A 21345-nucleotide genomic window follows, 5' to 3' on the forward strand; every position below is an offset into this window, starting at 1 on the left:
CAAACTATTATCCTTGAACAATTTGTTTTGTCTTTGTAATAATAGGAGAAGGCGAAGAAACATTTATATGCGGGTGAGTCTATAACCAAAACACTGTCCCTGTCCAATGATATTGCTTCTAGGCGATGCATCGTAGACCTTGTCCAGAAGCCCCATACGTAAAACTTTTTCTTTTTTTAAAAGCGTATAAGATGCTTGTGCAATATAAACATTGTAACTACCTGGTGTATTCAGTGAAGGCCTTCTCTGCTGGCCTTAACACTGCACACACAAACGTAAATAGTTTACTCCTGTTATTATATTAGCTGAATATGCGCATGAGATTGATTTACTGGGAAGAAAATGTCTAACATGAATGAAAATTCATTCTTAATGCTACATTTCAAGAAAAACGCAACTTTGTGAGGACGTCGCAACCAACACATTTGTTGTTTGGCTCATTTCAACCTCGAAATTTTTTTTTTTTTTGTGGTACTTTCAGAGCAGAATATATGAACACGACAGCTAGCTTCCACAGACGTCTCTTCGTCTGTATTTGCGTCTCCTGTGAGTAAATATTTTGTTTCTGTCGTGTTGTTAGATTAATGTTGCTTGGTAACTGCTACAGTGTATTGTCGTGTAAAAGTGGTGGGCCATATATTTTACTCAAGTAAGAGTAGTGTTACTTTAGAATCCTGTGACCCAAGTAAAAGTAAAAAGCAGTACTCCAAATAATTAGGTGAGTAAGAGTATCAATGTACTGAAAAACTCCAAATAGAGTAACTAGTGAGTAACTTCTGGTTTATGGTTTAAATCAGAGCGTGAATATCACATAAAATAAAAATCGCACCATTTTGCGTACACTTATTCTCACAAGGTAGAGGAGGGGTACACCCTGAACGGATCGTCAGCCAATCACAGGGCACGTACAAACAAACAACCATTCGCAGTCACATTCAGATCTACGGGCAATTTACAGTCTTTAATCAGCCTGCCTCGCATGTTTTCCAGAGGTGGACGCAAACCAGAATACCTGGAGAAAAAACATGCAGCTGACTCCCCAGAGAGGCAAAGTGTGCCACCTTAAATAAAAATATGAATGCGCAAATTCAGATACTGCATCTTTATAAAATTCTGGCAACTTCAGCCCCAAGGAAGGGTCTGGTACGCCATTGTTTTCACTTGTAAAAAGCAGAATACTGTTGGCTCAGCAGGCAGATTACAAAAAAACAGGGGCAAGGCTGCTGTGGATACAAAAGGTCGTTTTCAATGCCAGGTTTGAGAGTTCTCAAAGGATTTTGACCAAGATATATTTTCAAACTTTTTGCACCATTAATCTAACTGAGAATTTGTACAAGTGATGAATTTTTGTATTTTGTTGAAAGGCCAGCAAAGGATAAGCAACTGAAATAAACCTGAATGCGATTGACTCAGACTTGACGTTCAACTTGCTGCCTTTTTGACAAGTTTTATGTTGCCATAGTGCTAATCTTGCCATATGCACAGCCCCACCCAAAAAAGTGTTTTCTCATCATAGAACTGGGCCGCAATATCAATTTTTGTGCAGTGATAATACTATGCAGCATGTTAAAGCTGTTATTTTTCACAGTCTGTAATGTAAACGCGAGTCGCACGCTGCTGTATCGACGCCCTTTGATAGTCCAATAGAACACTTTGTGAGTGGACATGTGACTTTGTCGCGCTGTGTGATTGGTGAACATGAGTCAAACATCACTGTGGTAAACGTCGTGGATTGTAGCAACAGCGCCTGATGTGAATGTCCAAAAATAGATCGGTCATGCAATTATTGCTAAATGAAAATAGCCAGTGTCATGTAGACCACTGTAATGGAGTAAAGGTCCTGTTTCTTCTGAACTTAAATACTCGAGTATGCTTCATTAAAACTACTACGACAATTACAGCTCATCCAAAATGTTACTTGCGTACCGTCAGACATTTAGAAGGTTAAAATAAAGGACGGTGCGTGGAAAAATTAAATAAACTCGGCATAGAGGACCCGTATTTAATGCCAAAGTCTATGTTTTTGCCGATAAGAAATTGGACTGTTAATCTGCTTCCGCTTGTCTTGGACAACTGGATAAACACATGGATCAAGTGAGTAAGTCGTCGAGATTTACAAGGAAGAGTTTGAAAGCGTATAAAAGTCTGGACGAATACGAACACTTTGTTGCTGGATCTGTTCTCATCAGGAATAAATCCCACATAGTGACGGTTTTGATGGCTTGTGAACGCGGAAGTGCGTTTGGCGACAGCTTAACCTTTGCCGGAATCCATCGATCTTTCAGCGTGTATTCAATACAAATACCAATATTTAAATAAATGACCCCTGGTTTTACACAAACTCGCATTCATTAACTATGATTGGGGAAAAAAAAGAGGACGTACACGGAAGTGATTACGGCCACACTCAACCTCCATAAACCTCTGACAGACATTTTTATTTTTTTATAACACGCATTGTTCTCAAATGAGCCAACTTGGCATTATCAATACTTTTTGGTAATATGAGATTGAGAAGAATAATTCCTACCTGAAATGAAGCGATCGCTACACAAGGGTGTGTATTTTTGTTGTTATGTTTTGTTGTATTTTTGTCCATCGATCTTTTCTGATCTTTTCAGCTGGTATTCCATAGAATGATCTCTTTGAATATCCGTCTCGTCTGTTGTGACAACCAACAGCACAACAGCTCTTGGATATTGTAAATATTCTCCTCCGGTTCAATGTCTTCCACAATGTCGAGCGGCTCTGTTTGACCGGCAATATGGCGCCGTAAAAATGGTGACATCACGTGCACGAACTCTACACAATCCAAACTCCGTTGGGGTTTAAAGTTGTTTGGAGGTGTTTTATTGGAAAATAAACCTAACTGGGTTTCTCACTTTGGTAAAAATGGAATTCATCCTCCATTTTGTAAAAGCTGCCTCTTCTTTTATGCCACGCATAGTTTTGTATCATTTTTGTACGTTAATTTGTGACTGCTTACAACAACGCTGAGGAATGCAAAGCGAGCAAGAAAGGAGACATTTACATGGACACAGAGGTAGAATTTCTACTTGTTGAAGACATTTTACCTTTAATCCAAGCGAATTCTTCTTCTTCCACTAAAATGCAAATAACACGTGTCCACTTTTTGTGTCCTTTTTGTCCTGCGGTCTGCTGTGCGGGTTTTATTCCTTGGCTCAATGAAGTTTGGGAAGCGTTGATCTTTATTCAGCATTTGAAACGTGGGCCTATTCCTGAAACATGAACCGCGACGATGGCTGACTCCTACGTGAAAGCCTGCCATTGAGCGTCAGGGGCACGCAAGCCAACTTAATCGAGTCTCGACCTGTGAATGCACCTGAATATCAGTGCACTGATGTCCGCCCTCTGACCTATGACCTCCCGGCAGACTTGCTCTTTGTCTGTGGGCTTCCCAACAAGATATGCGCTCCCTGACTTCAAGCAATTAGAGGTGTGAATAGCAAAACGAAGCTTCAGAGAATTCAAAGAGATGTCAGCTTTCGGCGCAGGTGATTGATTGGCACGGCAGGGAGATCGGCAAAAGTTTCGTTTTCGGCGCACGCTAAATCCGCACCCGAGGGGTCGAGCCCCCTTTTGACCGGGCGAGGTAGCTCGGATTTGATCTCGCACGACCAGACGAGCTATCTAACGTTTGGAAAAAAGTTGAATGAGCGCGGAGCAGAGATGTTATAAAACGGGGACTAAAAAGTATCCAAAGTGCAAGTAATCGCTGAATGTGAATGGGCCGATGGGCGGCCATTGAGTTCCTCTTTTGGGTGCTAGCCCGTCGCTCCCACTAATGGTCTGCTTGGCTGAAGTAGCACCAGGAATGCTCACCCTCTCAATGCTTCCCAGCTCGGGGCACGCATGGCAGCGCTCCCATTTTGTGGATGTGTTTGCCTGGCCGTCTTTCTACTTTCTTGAGAGCAAAGAAAGGAAAACTCATTGTAGCACACTCGCCCATCCTGTAATGAACGGGGAAGGACATATTTATGTTTTTGCCAGGGAACACTTGAAAGACAAGAGGGGTTTAAGTAAAGAGAGCGTCGGTCTTTTGGGCCATTTTCAATATTTTCCCCCTTAGTGGCCCACAGGGCAAGTGAGGGGTTGCTGCTATACAATGATCAGGTGACCGGGGGAAAATAGTGTGGCCTTAACAAGCCCAAATTAAAAAAGAACATCATTTTCATTATGCAGTCAAACACAATTACAAGCAAATGTTTTCTCTGTGGAGCTGCCCCTGCTTTCAGGGTCTTTGTCCCTCGCTCCTTAGTATGTGCAGAGAATGGACCCGCTGGTCAATGGGCAGCTGAGTGGCGTGTTCAGCGGAGGCCCACATCCTTAGCCCCCGGCACACCATTTGTTTTGTTCCGAGAGCAGCCATACATCGGGAGCAGATTTGTTGAATTAGAGAGCACAGCGGGAAATTGGGAAGCCGAGGCTAAGTGATGGGGAGAACTTGTTGCTAGGTGACTGACACAAAACTGCAGGATGCCAGTTTGTACTGCTTGGCACTGCTCGTCTGTCCGTTTCTCTTTTTTTTTTTTCCTTGGATCTGCTGCCCTCCTTTAGATAGAACACACACTTCACATCCTTTATTTGTTTACCTGATGAATTTTAGATGTGGGGGGAGTCAATGGAGGGGAGTAAAACCGGGATTCAGTATGTCTCTCACTTCTTAACAGTTTGCGTTTTGACTTTTGAAATCTTCTGTTGGGGAGGGGGAAAAAATGCTTTCATGGGCAAAACAAAGTTCCATTACCTTTACTGTATCAGATCTAGTGGTTAGTATTGCATCTGACATCAAATGTTAGCATCATACAGACATCCTGCGCTATCAGCAAAAAAAAAAAAAAAAAAAAGCCTTTTCCTGAGGCTTTTTTTAAATGACACACAAGGTCAGACAGGATTTTTGTGAACCCCCACCCGCTTATAGGCATGTATAAAAACTATAGCTGCGCGAAAACAAAATATATATAGCTGTTTAATGATGAGGCAACATTTTCTGAATAATCACAGGGAAAGGAGCATGCTGCAAATGTAAAAAATAAAAATTAAAAACCTTCAACTTCTTAAATTTCCTTAGTGGGGTGAATTTCTTTTAAAACAGGTCAATTTCATAATTTTTTTTCCCAAAACGATACTATTCATCGGTCCCCATGTGGGTATTGAAATGGCTTGCCATCTTTCACGATACAAAATTAATGGCTCAAGTAACGTGCAATTTTTGGACTTTCCCAAAAGGCGACGGTTTTGAACGTACAAGGATACCGCCCGACGCCAGCAAATACATTTTTGCAAAAATAAATGTCAAGCATTTTTTGGTGCCAGTAGCAAAAGGCGCACCTCGGTGATTCGCTGAAACAAAGGCCACTAAGAAACGAGACATTAGCGGGGAAACGTGATTGACACCCAAAAACAATCCGACGCAGAATGATGGAAAACAGAGAGAACTTAAGACAAGCGAAGTGACGAGACAACGAGGCACACCTGAACAAGACACCAATGGCTGAAGGGAGCTGATTCGGAAACATGGAACAACGTGGAAAGCAAAACCTAATGAGCTGGCGAGACACACCAAAAATGAAATTTTTCGACCATGTGACTACTACTTGGATGGGTTCACTATACTGACGCACTGTTCACTCCAATGCTTTTGCATATAGACCGGAGCTACACAAATGTTTGTACGACTGTTAAAAGTGACCCCTGATGGCTAAAAAGACTTTGGAAAGTTATTGGTGCTCATTATGACATCATGTTGTTTCCAGAAACCGTTACGACAAGAAGTGTGCTTTGATCGACAATATCGACCCATATGCCTTGGCGAAACACAAATGGAGCACACAAGTGTGGGCGTCAGTAACCTATCCAGACATCGTCCACTATCTCTTCTTCTCAACAAGCGCTTATACCGTGGACTAACTAAAGAATTACAAAGGTCTGGAGGCCTACAGACAATTCATCAATGGCTGGGTTTGTCTTGTTTCATCCACTGTAAGCAGACTGCTAAGATTAGTGTACCGCATGATTATAGTCAGCGTTGTGTTAAATTATGGTCATTATACCAACGAAAGAGGTGTAGATTATTATTTTTCTTGTTGTTACCGAGAGGGAGAGAGAGAGAGTTTCGACCAGGACGAGTCCCAAGTGGAGCCCGAATCTTTTTCTTTAATTCCACTCACGAAACAGCTAGCGGTGCGGTAACTCATTTTTGCAAACGTATTATAATAATAGAGAAAATACAGATTTTGGAGACATGCATTGCATTCACACACAAGTATTGTGTTTTGCTGCTAGATCGGCTCTGTTAATATGAGACAGCCACAGTTGTCGCCGTTTGGTTGCCAACTGCTCCGTTTTCTCGCACTGGTTCTTGATCACAGCTGGCAGTCCAAAGAAAAACGCTTTACAACGCCCGTTTGAGCAACCGATAACATAGCAGTGCACACCCAATCATACACCTTTCTGAAATTATTCCTGCTTAGTTACGTGTGTTTACGTGAATTCACCAAACCACAATGGCGACGACGTTCTAAATCGGAAGGTGTGTGACGTCAGTCGGAAACAGTCTATAGCATGAAGCAGAACTAATTTAACACGGACAAAAATTAAAATGATTCCATGAATACATTTTGGCATGTATATGTTGATGTGATTGTTCCACACAATGTGAAATATTCAGCTGACTTTTTCAATGCTTTCTACAATCTACACATGTTGTTGCGCCCTTATTGGGAGATATGACATCATCAGCCCATTGCCGTCAAGCACACACATGGCCATACGTATTGCTTATATATTAGCATAGTTGTCCTTTATAGACTTGTGTCTCTTTTTCTCTGTGAAAGCAAACTAAAATGATACCGCAGCTTGAGAGAGTTGCAGTGTTCCTCGCCGCCTCTCCTCCCTGTAAGTTTCTCAATGAGACGTTTATTTCCTCGTCAACTTGGACCACCTCATATTCGGAGCTCAGCGGAATAGGCAATAGCGACTCGGGCTTGGTGTCACTCCTATTTGAAGCCGAGCCTGAAGGTCAAAACCACATCCACCCCAATGAAAAATCCATTGTGGTTTTGAATCCTCACCTTGCGCCGCCCCAATCCTTTTCACCAAGGAAGCATCTTTACTCCTTTTGTGCTTTCTCTGGCTTATGAGAATATCAGGGCACACCTGTGCCCTGAGAGAAATTCCCCTGCCCTCTGTAAAGCTGTATTATTCAGTGCAAGGCCACGGTCGGCAGTGTTTCTGAAAGCATTTGGAAGATTGCAAATGGTCCTTCAGAGCGGCACAAAAAGAAGAAAGATCCTGTTTACAATATTCTCTATTCACATTTGAAACCCAGAAATGGTCGCAAACGCAATCTCCGCTTTACATTTGATGAAATAAATTGTGATAAAAAATAAAAAACCTATACCTTCTGTGCCGAACGATGCGGTGTACATTGTGTTTCCGAGAAATGCCGAACATGTTCATATTGTTATTTATATTGTGAACATAATGACCTTGCAGTCCATAATTCATTTGGACTCTATTTTGCTTCATTTCTTCCTTCTGCAGAACTTGTTGCTCAGTTCTTTACATGGTAACTTACTTGACTGGATTGGTGATTTTGGCCCAGAATATAATAGAGGAAATTGTAGGGATGCGCCGAAAGCACATACAGTGAAGAACATAAGTATTTGAACACGCTGTTATATTGCAAATTCTCCCACTTAGAAATCATGGAGGGGTCTGAAATTTTCATCGTAGGTGCATGTCCACTGCGAGAGCAATAATATAAAAATACAAAATATATAAAAAAAAAAAGAAAAATACAGAAATCACAATGTATGATTTTTTTGCCAATTTATTTGTGTAATACAGCTACAAATAAGTATTTGAACACAAGAGAAAACCAATGTTAATATTTGGTACAGTAGCCTTTGTTTGCAATTACAGAGGTCAAACGTTTCCTGTAGTGTTCACCAGGTTTGCACACACTGCAGGAGGGATTTCGGCCCACACCTCCGCACAGATCTCCTCTAGATCAGAAAGGTTTCTGGGCTGTCGCTGAGAAACACAGAGTTTCAGCTCCCTCCAAATATTTTATATTGGGTTTAGGTCTGGAGACTGGCAAGTACAACTGTACAATTTTGTCGCTGGTGTCTTTGGACAGCTCTTTGGTCTTGGCCATGTTACAAGTTTGAGTCTGACTGATTGTATAGGGTGGACAGGTGTCTTTATGCAGCTAATGACCTCACACAAGTGCATCTGATTCAGGATGATAAATGGAGTGGAGGTGGACTTTTAAAGGCGGACTAACAGGTCTTTGATGGTCAGAATTCTAGCTGATAGACAGGTGTTCAAATACTTATTTGCAGCTGTATAAATCGTTAAAAAAAAATCATACATTGTTAATTCTGGATTTTTTTCTCTCACAGTGGACATGCACCTACGATGAAAATTTCATACCCCTCCATCAATTCTAAGTGGGAGAACTTGCAATATAGCAGGGTGTTCAAATACTTATTTTCTTCACTGTATACTGGAGTACTCACTGATACCATTACGTCTGTAATTATGATGAAAATGTGATATAATTGAACCAAATATTGTCCAAAATTGCAAACATTTACTTTACTTTACTTACAGTCTTTGTATGATTCAACTGAGACAGGACAACTGAAGTATTACTTTATTCAACAATTGCTTACGATTGCCGGGCCTCGGCAAATTCTGACCGGCTGGAATGTGGGTTGCTTGGCAGAAGGCAAGCGGCACGAAGCCGAGTGGCCTCAAAAAATCTCGGTCCACCTCTGTCGCCTCCCAAGAAAAACTATTTTGCACTCGGCTAAAATGTTGCTGCACTTGTTTAAAGTATTTTTCACCTCCGCCAAAGATGGTCATTACCTGTCTTTGTTCGTCCATTAGCAGAACTATGTGAAAATTCCGTTGCCAATTTACTCTAAACCTAGTCGATTCTTGTCCTCCCCGCTTTAAATAACATTCTGAGAGGGTGCATTTTTCAACATTTTCCTGCGTGAATCTGAAGTTACAAAATGAACGCATAAAGCAGGATGTGCTTATCAAACAACGTGAACAATGGCGCGTGTATTGTAGTTTGTGTCTGGATTTGTTTGTCATATATTCCTGATAGTAGAAAGGATGGAGGGGCCAGGCAAAAAAGCGAGAGGAAGACCAAAGAAAAGGTTGACGGATGTTGTGAGGGAGGACATGAGGACAGTGGGTGTTAGAGAGGAGGACACACGAGATGGGATTAGATGGAAAAAGATGACACGCTGTGAAGACCCCTAACAGGACAAGCCGAAAGAAAAAGTAGAACATATTCCCGATAGTGCATTGATTTGATTCACTTTAGTTTGCAGCAATTTGGACACTTTTTGTTGCTCAAAGTGATATTTGGATCAATTATGAAGAATTAAAGGTTGTCAACTGACTGCTCACATTGCAGTAGCGTCGCGCGCGAGCCGGTTAGGTTGGCCGCCACGCACTGGCTGCCTTCCATACGGCTGCCGAGATAAGACGGTATTAGCACGGTCTCATCCTCTTCTTTAAGTATTGCCAAGTCTTTGGCAGGACTTTAACGACTCTGGAATCCACAAGATGTTATTTTGCTTTCAAATGATGCATTTTATTTCTCTGACTTTTTAAATGACTATTTTTAAGGCCCTTGTTAACAATAATGTCAATGTCAATATTTCAAAATGAGCACATGGTAACATCCCGGCAACTGGCCTCCACCAAAGCTCAGAAGCTAAAATGTTTATTGATCACACCTAAGATGCGGTTTATGCACGTTGCTTAAAGAAATCCAGTGCGTGGTTGTGTGTCGCTTGCTCATTTACACTGACCCCAATCCTCAGCACATTCAATGATTTAATCTTCCCTGGCAGGAGTACCCAGAGCACCCCTCTGCTTACCCTCCTAACATGCATTTTTAATCAGTATATTAAGATGTCGTCACATAACAGTCTGAACTCATCGTCTATGACGCTGGTCATGGCACATAAAGAGTTTGGCTGTTTAGTGCGCGATAGGACCCGGTTGCCGGTTACTAAGTTGTGAACGATGACGCGAAAACTCCGGCCCCTTGTGAGGGTCAAGCTGCGACGAAAACCTGATATTTGAGTCTCTTTCGAAGCTATCATGAGACACCGCATGGCAACAAAGAGAGGAGATTGTTTGACTCATCTTCTCAAGGTCTCCGCCGAGTCCCGTCCTTGTAGCCAAAGACTGCTGATGGCGCGCACCGGCATGAATATTTGAAGATGTGTGAGCGGCAAAAGCGAGATTACTCTCCGCCTGTCACTTGCGTTTTGGAGTTGCGGCGTCAAGCCAGGACCTGCTCGGTGACATGGCGGAACTCCAGCGATGACATGAGCTCACGTAGCTCGTAGATGGCCCCTGTCAGCTGGAGCATGTCACACGCGTCACCCCCCCCCCCCCCTCCCAGGTCCAGCGGAGAGCTATACGTGCATGATCAGGCATCTCAGCAGCTCTGCTTTCTCCTGCCCGCACCAAGACAACCCTCCTCATCCTAATGAGCTCTGTCAGAGTGGCATTTGACATAAGCCGTCAATAAAGCACAGCTGACGGACGGGCAGAATCTCGCTGGCCTCTGCCCCCTGCAGTGCTTAAAACTCAACATCCCACCTTGCACTTTTCATGAAGTGCGAAATTCTGGACATTTCTTTACAACCTGATCCAGCATCACTTGCTCTTCCCCCCCCCCCCCCACCCCCCATCTGTGATTGCTTGTTTTCTTTGTTTTTTGTTTTTTTACTTTGCAGTCATTGTGGTGCACGATCATTATTTTCATGTGTGGCATGCATGTACATCAAGGGAGCCTGACATGTTATGTAATATCTGCTTGGTCACATGAACCAGTTTAAATTGCTTCGTATGAATTTTGAGCGTTTCTTTTTCTGTTTATTGAATTTAGGTTGGGGCTGGAGTAGAAAGCCGTGGTATTTCAATTCTCTTGCAGTTTGTATTCTCTTCATTTTGTAAATGTATATGAAAACTTTGTTCCAAATGTATTACAATACATCTTGGGGGAAAAAACGATAAAATGATAATACAGTATCATACAGTAGTGGAAAAAAGAATCATGAGGTAGTTAATTTTTGGAACAGTGAAATTACTTCAAAATTTGGAACAATGAACTATGACCTGAACTAGTTCATTTTCAGAACAGTGAACTGAACTTTGAATTAGTTTGCATAGAAAATTAACTTTCCCAACACAACCCACCCTGCATTAGGTGAGTGGCCTTTTTTTTTCGCAGAAATAGTTTGACCCACTTCTCAGTTTGTTTTCCCCTTCTTGCACATACAGTTCTCCAAGTCACCAAAAAAAAAGCATTTGTCACTCTAATTTTGTCCACTGTAAAACAGACAAAAACAAAAGAGAATTGTAAATTGCATATATAAACATTAAACGTTTGACGAGATCATATAATTTCATCTATTGCAAGTCAGATGAACAAATATTTACATACTATATAATCTGATCGAGTCATGCAAAATTAGCATCGATATGATGTTGTTTAATCAAAATTGCTATTTCAACAAACAGAGCAGCGACGTATAAAAAACAAAGCATCCACAAATTCTCACAGGTGTATATTCTCTCTGGTCTGAGAACAACAAATATGATTTCATAATTTTTTTATTGAATTTATTGAATCATGACAGGATTGATATTTTGGTGCAACTCTACGGGGCAACCAAGAAGTTTGATTTGTGATTCTTTAGTGTTCCCATCTTAGCCGTCACTGAGAACCTTCTGAGGTAGCATACGAAAAAACAAACACGCAAAAAAAAAAGCCAAGGAACAAGAAAGCACACTGCAGGAATTTCGAGGCTAGAAGATAAAAGCACGAGAGTCAAACTCACGGCCCGTGGGCCAAATCCGGTCCATCACATCATTTTATGCGGCCTGTGGAGGCAAATCAGGTGCAACCCCGATGATTCTTGCAAAAGCCTTCGCCAAAATTTTGCCTTACCATACTTTAACCTTTTAATGCTGATTTCAAAATTACCTATTCTATAATTTATTGTCATAATATGAGGAGGTGATGAAACATTGATTTGTGATCAATATTTACATCATCCTTTACAGTGGACACAATGTAATTGTGACATTCTTCGTTGTTGGTGTTCAAATTGCTGCTCATCATTGACTGCTTCTAATAAAAATAAATTGCAATTCTGTTTCATCCAACTAAATCCGGATAGCGACAAGGATGCTATTCTGTGCCCGGTTTAACATTTACTATCAAGTAATATGAAGTTATGGCTCTACGAGGTTTTTTTTTTTTTATGACTGATTCTCACACATTCTGTGCTCCTGTTCCTTTCTCTGTGTCAAAGAGCCTGAAGATCAGTGGTCTTTATTAGTACATACCATCTGAAATTCTCTTTGAAACAAATCCAGGCATGCGATATATGCTCAAAAAGGAGGTAATATCACTGCTGCTATTCTGTTTTATTAACTAGTATATACTGTGGAACACATCCTAAAGAGACCACGCGTAAAGGTCACTGAGGAGAAAGATACGACGTACCAGACAAAAGAGCAAGTCTGTCAGAAGAGACATTTATTGACAGCGGTGTCTGTATATGCGTATGCGTGGGTAGGAAATAGGAGGAGGCTCGGGCGGTAGACAATGTGAAGTGGAGGTGAGGCCCGGGTGGCACGGCTAAGGCGTTGTGACCTGTGCCCCGGCTCACGCATCGTGTAGCTACCCGGCGCCAGAGGACCTCCTGACCGTGATGAGTTTTGACTCCTGTCACCTTCGGGTGTTGTCAAGATCCACTGACATGGCCATGGATTTTTTTTCTTTTTTTTTTTTGTCTTCTTTTTTATTTTTTTTACCTTTTCTGCTACACAAAAATGCGTAAAATGCAGAAGCTGGTCTTTTGAACTTCCATCAAAACAGGCCTGCAGAGTGTCATATTTTTGGTTAGTGATTTATTATGTTTTTGGGAGAGGAGCTAGTGCACTCTGCGTGCGGGTGAATACAAGAGTCTCAGGGTGTGGGTGGCTTTCGAGGTAGGTTTAAAAACAGAGCATTCAATCAAGCCCCCTATTTGACTGTTGGTTCTGTAGATGTGGCACAACAGCACGCTGACTGAAAAGCTGTTCTGGATTTTCTTGAATATCTCTTGTGTGACTTTGACTGCCAGGCTTCGGGACTTTCAAGGGAAAAAAAAAAAAAAGCTGCGGGCTCCCGGTTCACTACAAAATGATGCAGGAATTGAAAAGAAAAGCCTGCTCCAGGATCTTTATTTTCAGCATGCTCTCCAAGATAAAAGACAAATATTGTTGCTGTACTTCCAATTTGTTGTTTGCTGTCCAGAGCTGAGAGCAATCGTGGATTTACGTCTCCTAATGACCGGCTCGGCATTTCAGCTCGAACAGTGACACACAATCACGTTTGTTGTGCAAGTCATATAGGCAGCGCTTTTGTTCATTAACTTTCTCCGCGCTATATACCTCCTACAAATGCAGGTAATATATGGCGGCCCCTCTCACACCCCACCCCCAAGTTTCATTTAGCCACTCTCTGAGCAGAAATTGACTGCATTCAAGAGTGGAATGGATGTAATAATTGCTTGCACTCTATAACATACTCAGTAAATGCACCCGCCCTTAATCGAGGGACGGGGGGGGGGGGGGGGGAACAGAAAATAGGACTAGATTCAGTGTATCTGTAATGGGTTTTTGCTGAGCATTTGCAGTTCAATCTCACTGTATTGTTTGTTTGCAACAGGCGAATGTCCTTTGGCTGAGAAGTGCGACTGACAGAAGAGATGGAATATAGAGATTATTGAGAAACATTTGGTATAGTATTGCACTTTTATGATGTTTCTCCTTGCCCAAGTGAACAAATACGCATTTATGGACTTTAGATTTTTAATCAAGCGAGGTATTACGTGGAGAAGTGAAGATTGATGAAAAACTCTGCAATGTCTGGAACTGAACACGTTTCATTCTGTGGTACTGGTTGGCTGAAGTTGCTGTAATTCAAAACATTTTGTAACACAAATAATTTAAAGAGAGTGAATTCGTGATTCAGGGTTAAACCTGCCATCATAAAACCTTAATCAATTGCTGAAAGAATATACTAAAGTGACATCATAGTCTCGCGTCCAAACATGGGAATGCAAAAAATTCCATGATTTTTGGTGTGGACTGGAAACACCTACAATCATCCAAAAACTAGATAAGAGATTAACAGTTAATTTTTATATTTTTATTTTTGGGGAAATCCATCATCACACAGTAAGGTACTGACCAAAACCTCTTCTTCTTCCTTTCCTTTCAGTTTGTCCAGATTAGGGGTCGCCACAGCGTGTCATCTTTTTCCATCTAAGCCTATCTCGTGAATCTTCCTCACGAACACCCACAGTCTTCATGTCCTCCCTCACCACATCCATCAACCTTTTCTTTGGCTTTCCTCTTGCTCTTTTGCCTGGCAGCTTCATCCTTAGCACTTTTCAACCAATATACTCACTCTCTCGCCTCTGGACATGTCCAAACCATCAAAGTCTGCTCTCTCGAACCTTGTCTCCAAACGCCAAAAGCATGAGGTCAAAACAACAAAGAAGTTATCTAAAAAGACTGGGCAAGTCATTCTACATACTTAAACGCTACAGAGCATGGATTTTACCTGCTAGAGTGGGGAGGTAAATTTATTAACCCCCCAAAGCATCAAATGGGAGAGGCCACAGTGAAAGTTTGCAAAAGTATTGCAAAGCAGGTTTAGGTCATTGTTTCAGCACCGGACCTTTTGCCTAGAATGAGAAAAATGCCCTTCAATGCAATTACAATTTCTGCTCATTATCCCTGGATTTTCACTATTCTCGGTCCAGCATGATCCCCGTACGTACCCAATCAATAGTTGGGGTCCATTGTATTTATGTCAGTGGAGAAAGAGGATTTGTCATACTTTTCCTCACTGTTTTTCTTCTGGAGTGACTTTTCAGAAATACCAAAGACAAAACTAAGAACACTCATGGATTTTACCACCAATCCTTTTGATAAATGTCTCATAAGATTTGATGATAGCACGCGCTGCAATGGTTGAACTCCACGTTTTGCTTGACCTCCAAATTGTACTAGTTTTGGGGCGTTCCGCCGTTACATTTACAGGCGAACAGTATACCTTCTTCAAAATCTCGAATCACATTGTCTCGTTTGGCCTCGGCGTGTGAGTGCTCTAAAAGTGCTTCGCAGTAGGATTATTCAGTGCAGCGCTCAATATCATATTCGCCGAGTTCCGGCGCCTCTGTCGGAGATGAGGCCAAATATCACCAGCGCTGTAACGGCAGCATTTTCCTGTGCTGTGTGAAAACAAAAGCTTGGGGGGAGGAGTATGTGTGTCACGGCAGGGCTTTGGCATGTGCACGCAGCCCCACATCGGCTGCTGCGTCCTATTGGCTCCCCTCGATCTATGTCAGTGGGGCCGTGTGGCCGAAGGACGCTGGATTACATACACTCGGGGCCATTGGGTCAACAGATAAGAAGTCTTCTCTGTTACCGCAAATCCACAGATTAAACGTAGCGTCAAGAGCTCGCACTGGCCTGGGGGCAAACGGCTTCGAAAACACCACTTTGGCTTAACCCTTCTGTCACCGCGGCGCAAGCGGCCAACCCTTTCGCACAGAGCCGTTGTTAATTCTCTACACATGAGCTAGACTTTCAAATGCACCGGGGTCACGCTGAGGCTAAGGGGGGGTATATTGCCAACATGATATCTTAATTAGAAAGTTAATCCTTCGTAGGGACGGATGAGCTCTCACAAAAATCTAATGCTGTCAGCTTGGGTGCGGGTTTCTGCGATGGAGACCGTACATTAGTATTGCGTACTGCTGTTTCGCATCGTTTGCTTGACGGGGCTTTCGGCATTAGAAACAGGGCTCTCAAAAAAAAAAAAAAAAAAAAAAACACACACACATACACAATCATCTAGAGAAACAGACCGATGTTGCCACTATTTAGTGCATCCATGCTTATTTGTGGGCTACACAGCTGTGTGGGGGGAGGGCAGATGGTGAGAGCAAGGTACTGTAGGTCTGCGTGGGTCTGTGGCAGGATGGCTGTTGGTGACGGGCTCTCGTAGCGTCTCGTCTGCTCCAGTGATCCTCGGGAATCTGGGTCATTTCCAGCCGGTTCACATGTAACGATTCCCCACTCCTTCCCTGCTGCTCCCCAGGGCGAGCTGCGACCCAGCTACGTTCTAATAATGATGACGGGGACACAAAGTAAATGTCTCTTATTGTCATTTGGAGGGTAAGTGAGAGGTGGTCACCACCCCTGCCATTAGTCTCATTACGTTATCACCCTGTTTATGTCATGTTGTGTCACGTGATTGTCTCCCTTCACAGAAAATTTTTTCTTTGACTGTTGTCCTCTAAAGCTTTGTGAATTGCTGCTTTTAAGTCAATTTGATGAAGATTACCTTATATTTTGGCAAAAATTAGTAATTAGTATTCACATTGAACTTAATTTGTTATTGTCCTTAATTTATTAATTCGCTCAACTCGTGAGGTTTTGTTTGTCATTTTGCTTTAAATGACCGTCGTCAAGAATAAGATGGTGTTGGTTGGGGTTTCTAACTTGATGGGAAAGAAGATTCTCATCAAAAAATGACTTCAGTAATGAGTGGAGATCAAATTACAATATCAAAACCGGATTAGCGAAAGGCTTGAAGTAATTTTAAATAGGTTATTACCTTTGAATAACTTTATTAATTTCTTTCCAGAGTGTTCAAAATGAAAAATTGTTTCATGCTTCTGGTTAAAACGTCTGCAGTGTTGGAAATGAGCACTTTGATGAAAACCAAAATTGCCTTGGCGATTGAACGCGGAGTACGGCTGCAATAACTCACACTTGGTGCGCAGACAAGCGGCTGTTGAGATGAGGATGCGTGAAACACACAAACAAAGGGGGGAAAGGATGTTTGAATGAGATCCACTGTGTTTCTGTGCTCAATGTGTTGGAGATATTGGTGTCAGGAGGCCTCACAGTGACATGCAGTAGGCCAAGGCTCAGACTCCTTTAAACCATCATAATGGTGACTTTAAAATAATAACGGAATTATAGTAGTACGGGATATTAAGTAGCCTTGCTTTTAATTTGCAACATTTTATGAAACAAAACTCCTCTCCTGCAGTTTTTTTTTCTTTTGGTTTGTTTGTTTTCAGCATCAATTTTTAAACCAGGCATGTCGCCGCAGACTGCGATTGTTATTTGCAGCCCTCCGTTTAAGGGATCAAAAACAGCCTGGTGGTTTATTGATGCGCTCTTCCTCGAAAAAGTCCATGTAAATTCAGTTTGGGACAGGCAGTCTTGTGGGGATGAAATATTTACAGGCAGCTGAATATTTCAGAGGAGCACCATGTCGATATCTTCACTGAGGCGTCCCATGGAGGTTTTATCCTTTATTTACCGGCTGCTGGGAAAATATGCCTTGACCTTGATTATAAAAATAAATAAATAAATAAATAAAACTCCAGGTTGGCAGTCTGACGTAAATAACGCGGGCTAATGAGCTTTATTTGTTTGTCGTCGACGCCAGCGCTCTTCTCTTGCACTTTATGTAAATGTGAGCTTCTTGAATTGCACGCTTTTTACTTTTTAATCCAAGACGACGCGTCTGCAGTAAACCAGCAAGAGAATGAACAGCTTCCTGTGCAGAAGGCATTTCATAACCCCGCATCAAGCGTCTATAATTCATGCACAAAGAGCCCGAAGGGGATACGGCTCAGCGTGGACGCGCGCACACGCACCAGGGAGAGCCTGTGTGTGCGTGTGTGCGCGCGCGCGCCACTGTGAAAATAATATCAGGCCTTTCCGTTAGAATGAACTTTACTACTGTATCCAGCCATGAAATAATCTGACCCGACACTTCAAACCATCTGCGCTATCTATCCGCCCTCTTATTTACTAAATCAGCCTGAGCACAAAACGGAGTGTGGCTGATACTAAAGCCTGCCAGGGACATCATAATCCTATATTGTACTGTATTACACACGCGCGCGTCGCTCTCTCGCTCTCTCGCTTTCTCTTTCTTTCTTCCTCCTTTGTGCACTTTTAAGGTGCCAACCAAGATGTGTCAAATGGTGTGCGTTTTATTGGTAAATGTCAGAATTCACCAAAACATGGACTCTTATAATCAATGGTAATGGTTAATTATAAGGAGATTCACATCGTATTTGATCAAATTAGATATTAAGAGTATCCACGAATTTCAGTGCTGTTTAAGTGTTTTTGTTGTAAAGTGAAGTGGAGTTTGTGTGTGTTTGGTGGACGGGGGGAGGGGGGGGGGTATGTGTGTATAAACAGCTCGTCCATACAAAAAGCTTGTTTTGGAAGACGCGCGGCTCAGCGTCTAAGGGCGCCCGTGAAAAAAAGGTGCAAATGTTGACATATTGTATTTTTCGAAGGGAGGCGCCGAGATGTGTATCGCGGCGGATTGGACCAGCTTGACAGTGATTGACGTGCAGCCATGGCAACCGGGCAGCCAATCTGCCAAGTCCAATTGGAAATCATCGGAGGGGCTTGACTGTCTTTTTCTCCCCCTTTAACAAAAACAAACGAAAAAAAAATACATGCACCTCTACTGCGACTCGAGTCCTCTCTTTCTTGGAATCCCAGCCCAGATTGCAAAATACATCGTTGGCTCTCCGGTGCTCGCGAGCCCTCCGCCGGCTAAGTTTGGCCAAAGCGAGGATGCGGTAGGCTGCCCCCGCCCCATTCGGCGACATCGGTCCTCCTCACCTACCTCGGTCGCCTTCAACTTTGGGGGATTTCCTCGTTTTGGTACGCGCGCGCGGATAGCGGACGGAGACGCCGTGGAGGAGAGAGAGGAGCACGGAGGGGGAGACCCGGGACAAGCCTCCATGTTTCAGCTGCCCATCTTGAATTTCAGCCCCCAGCAGGTCGCCGGGGTGTGCGAGACTCTGGAGGAGAGCGGCGACGTGGGCCGCCTCGGCCGCTTCTTGTGGTCGCTGCCCGTCGCCCCGGCGGCCTGCGAGGTGCTCAACAAGAACGAGTCGGTGCTGCGGGCCCGGGCCGTGGTTGCCTTCCACACCGGCAATTTCCGCGAACTCTACCACATCCTGGAGAACAACAAGTTCACCAAGGAGTCGCACAGCAAGCTGCAGGCGCTGTGGTTGGAAGCGCACTACCAGGAGGCCGAGAAGCTGCGGGGACGCCCGCTGGGGCCGGTGGACAAATACCGGGTGCGGAAGAAGTTCCCGCTGCCCAGAACCATTTGGGACGGCGAGCAGAAAACCCACTGCTTCAAGGAGAGGACCCGGCACTTGTTACGAGAATGGTACTTGCAGGACCCCTACCCGAACCCCAGTAAAAAACGGGAGCTTGCGCAGGCTACCGGACTTACACCCACACAAGTAGGAAACTGGTTCAAAAACCGAAGACAAAGAGACAGAGCTGCCGCTGCCAAAAACAGGTGAGAACGCACATTTTGTTGCTGCTTCTTCTTGTGCAGTGTAAAATTCAACTCACTGCAATTTCTACCGTTTCATGACTTCGGAAATGTGGATTCGTTTCATTTGTGGCTCACTCGTAACAAAGCTACTCAAGTACAATTTGGATTACTCTCTCTTCAACATAAATAATGTGTAAAATAATATTAGTCGTTAGCACAACGTAGGCAAATATTTGATCCGTAAGCCTTGTAAAATCCCAGACGGCAATTATGTCACCAATTCATGCAATAGCGACCAAATAACGGCTGTTAGTGATGTTTATTTTCAGAAGCTACCATCATCATTTTACTGGGGGTTTTTTCTTTATTTGAAGGCGATTTAATGCACTATTCCAATATCTCCATCAAAGTTGATGATCTGGATCGATTTTAAAATGATGGGGTCTATAACATGATGTCACCTGGTTATGATCTTATTGCCGCAATTCAATCCAAACACAGTTTGTACTTTGTATATATTGTATGTGTATTTTTGGGGGGTGGGAGGGGGGAGGAAAATATATATGGAGACTTGTGTTTGCAGCAGTAACCCGCAAGAATGTTCGCCATGCGTTTGGAGGCTTGCGGTTGCTCTTCTTTGTGACGCCGTGTCCTCTGTCCAGGCTCCAGCAGCAGGTCCTGTCCGGCGGCTCCGTTCGCTGCCTGGCCGACGAGGACGGCACCGTGGACCGTCTGGGCAACGCATCCAGTCCGGAAGCGAGCCTGTCCAGCAAAGCGGCGGCCTCGGCCATCTCCATCACCTCCAGCGACAGTGAATGTGACATCTGAGCGCTCTCCGGCTCAACTCTTGATGAATGGAAAGGGGGAAAATAAAAAAAAAAAAGAAGAAGAAGAGGAAGAAGAGGCAATTCCAAGTGAAAGACAATCGAAAACGACGACTCATAGTGCCTGCGTTGAGTTCCTCACACACATAAACACCATCACACACACACACACACACGGATATCTGATGCCTGCCAAAAAAACATGCGAGGATCTGTGAGGCCTATACTTTGATTTGGGGTTGACCCACGCGTGGATGACCCGTCCTAAACACACACAGGACTGATGATAACACCCCCCCCCCAACTCAAAAAAAGGAATAGCGAGCGCCTACATAGCCTACTGTTTATCCGTGGCTATTTCATGTTGCAAAACAACAACTGTGCTATTTTTACGTTTCTTTCACGAGTTTTACGAATAATGTTGATTTGCCTATTTAAACCCATCTGCTCAGTCTTTTGGATTTCATCTTCATTCGCGTGGTGTTTTTTTTTAATACTTTACCTTGTGCACAGGTGAACCTGCTGAGCATGCGCGCTTTAGTGATTGTGTTTCAAGTCAAAGGGAAAAAAATAAGTAACTTAATAAAATAATTGTTGATCGAGAGAGTATTTTATTTGTGATTGGTGTTTGAGGAAGGCGAAAGTAAAAAATGTAGATGACACAAATCCACGTGCCTAGATTCTAATGGCTGCCTCATATCGGTCCATCCCGACACGTTTCACAGCGAGCCCTAATTGACCAACATGCTGCATGGGCGTCGCGTAATGCAGGGTGACAGCGTGAGGTCACCCAGAGGCCGGCTCACTAACCCGGATGATGTGCGCAGGAAAGAACGGCAGATTGGCGACGTGCACGAGCGAGACTTGTTTTTTTTTTTTTTTTTTGTGCCCGGACGGATGGACGCGCGCTCTTCAGCTGCGGTCGAGGACTGGCTGTCATGGCACGCTTTGCCTTTTGCGGGGTGCAAAATGTCGAGAGGGGGAAAAAGAAAAAAGAAAAACAACAGCCAGTTTCGACTGACGTTAAATTTATGCGATTACTTACGGAAA

The 21345-nt window shown here is 43.3% G+C and overlaps 1 protein-coding gene across 1 annotated transcript; it reads left to right on the forward strand.

The window, feature by feature from the left end:
- The first annotated feature begins 1996 nt into the window (after positions 1 to 1996).
- Positions 1997 to 21124, forward strand: six6a (SIX homeobox 6a). The gene is made up of 3 exons (XM_061843835.1): positions 1997 to 2094; positions 18465 to 19492; positions 20134 to 21124. Exons 2-3 carry the CDS (start codon positions 18630 to 18632, stop codon positions 20297 to 20299), a joined length of 1029 nt encoding a protein of 342 aa, XP_061699819.1. The 5' UTR covers positions 1997 to 2094; positions 18465 to 18629; the 3' UTR covers positions 20300 to 21124.
- The last annotated feature ends 221 nt before the right edge of the window (positions 21125 to 21345 follow it).

This window comes from Syngnathoides biaculeatus, chromosome 15 (assembly GCF_019802595.1).
Source record: "Syngnathoides biaculeatus isolate LvHL_M chromosome 15, ASM1980259v1, whole genome shotgun sequence".
In the NCBI taxonomy this organism is placed as follows: Eukaryota; Metazoa; Chordata; class Actinopteri; order Syngnathiformes; family Syngnathidae; genus Syngnathoides; species Syngnathoides biaculeatus.

Coding starts and splice junctions, on each gene's coding strand:
- six6a (XM_061843835.1), top strand. CDS start 18,630: ATGCACCTCTACTGCGACTCGAGTCCTCTCTTTCTTGGAATCCCAGCC. Junction 19,493..20,133: donor GCTGCCGCTGCCAAAAACAG/GTGAGAACGCAC, acceptor TCCTCTGTCCAG/GCTCCAGCAGCAGGTCCTGT.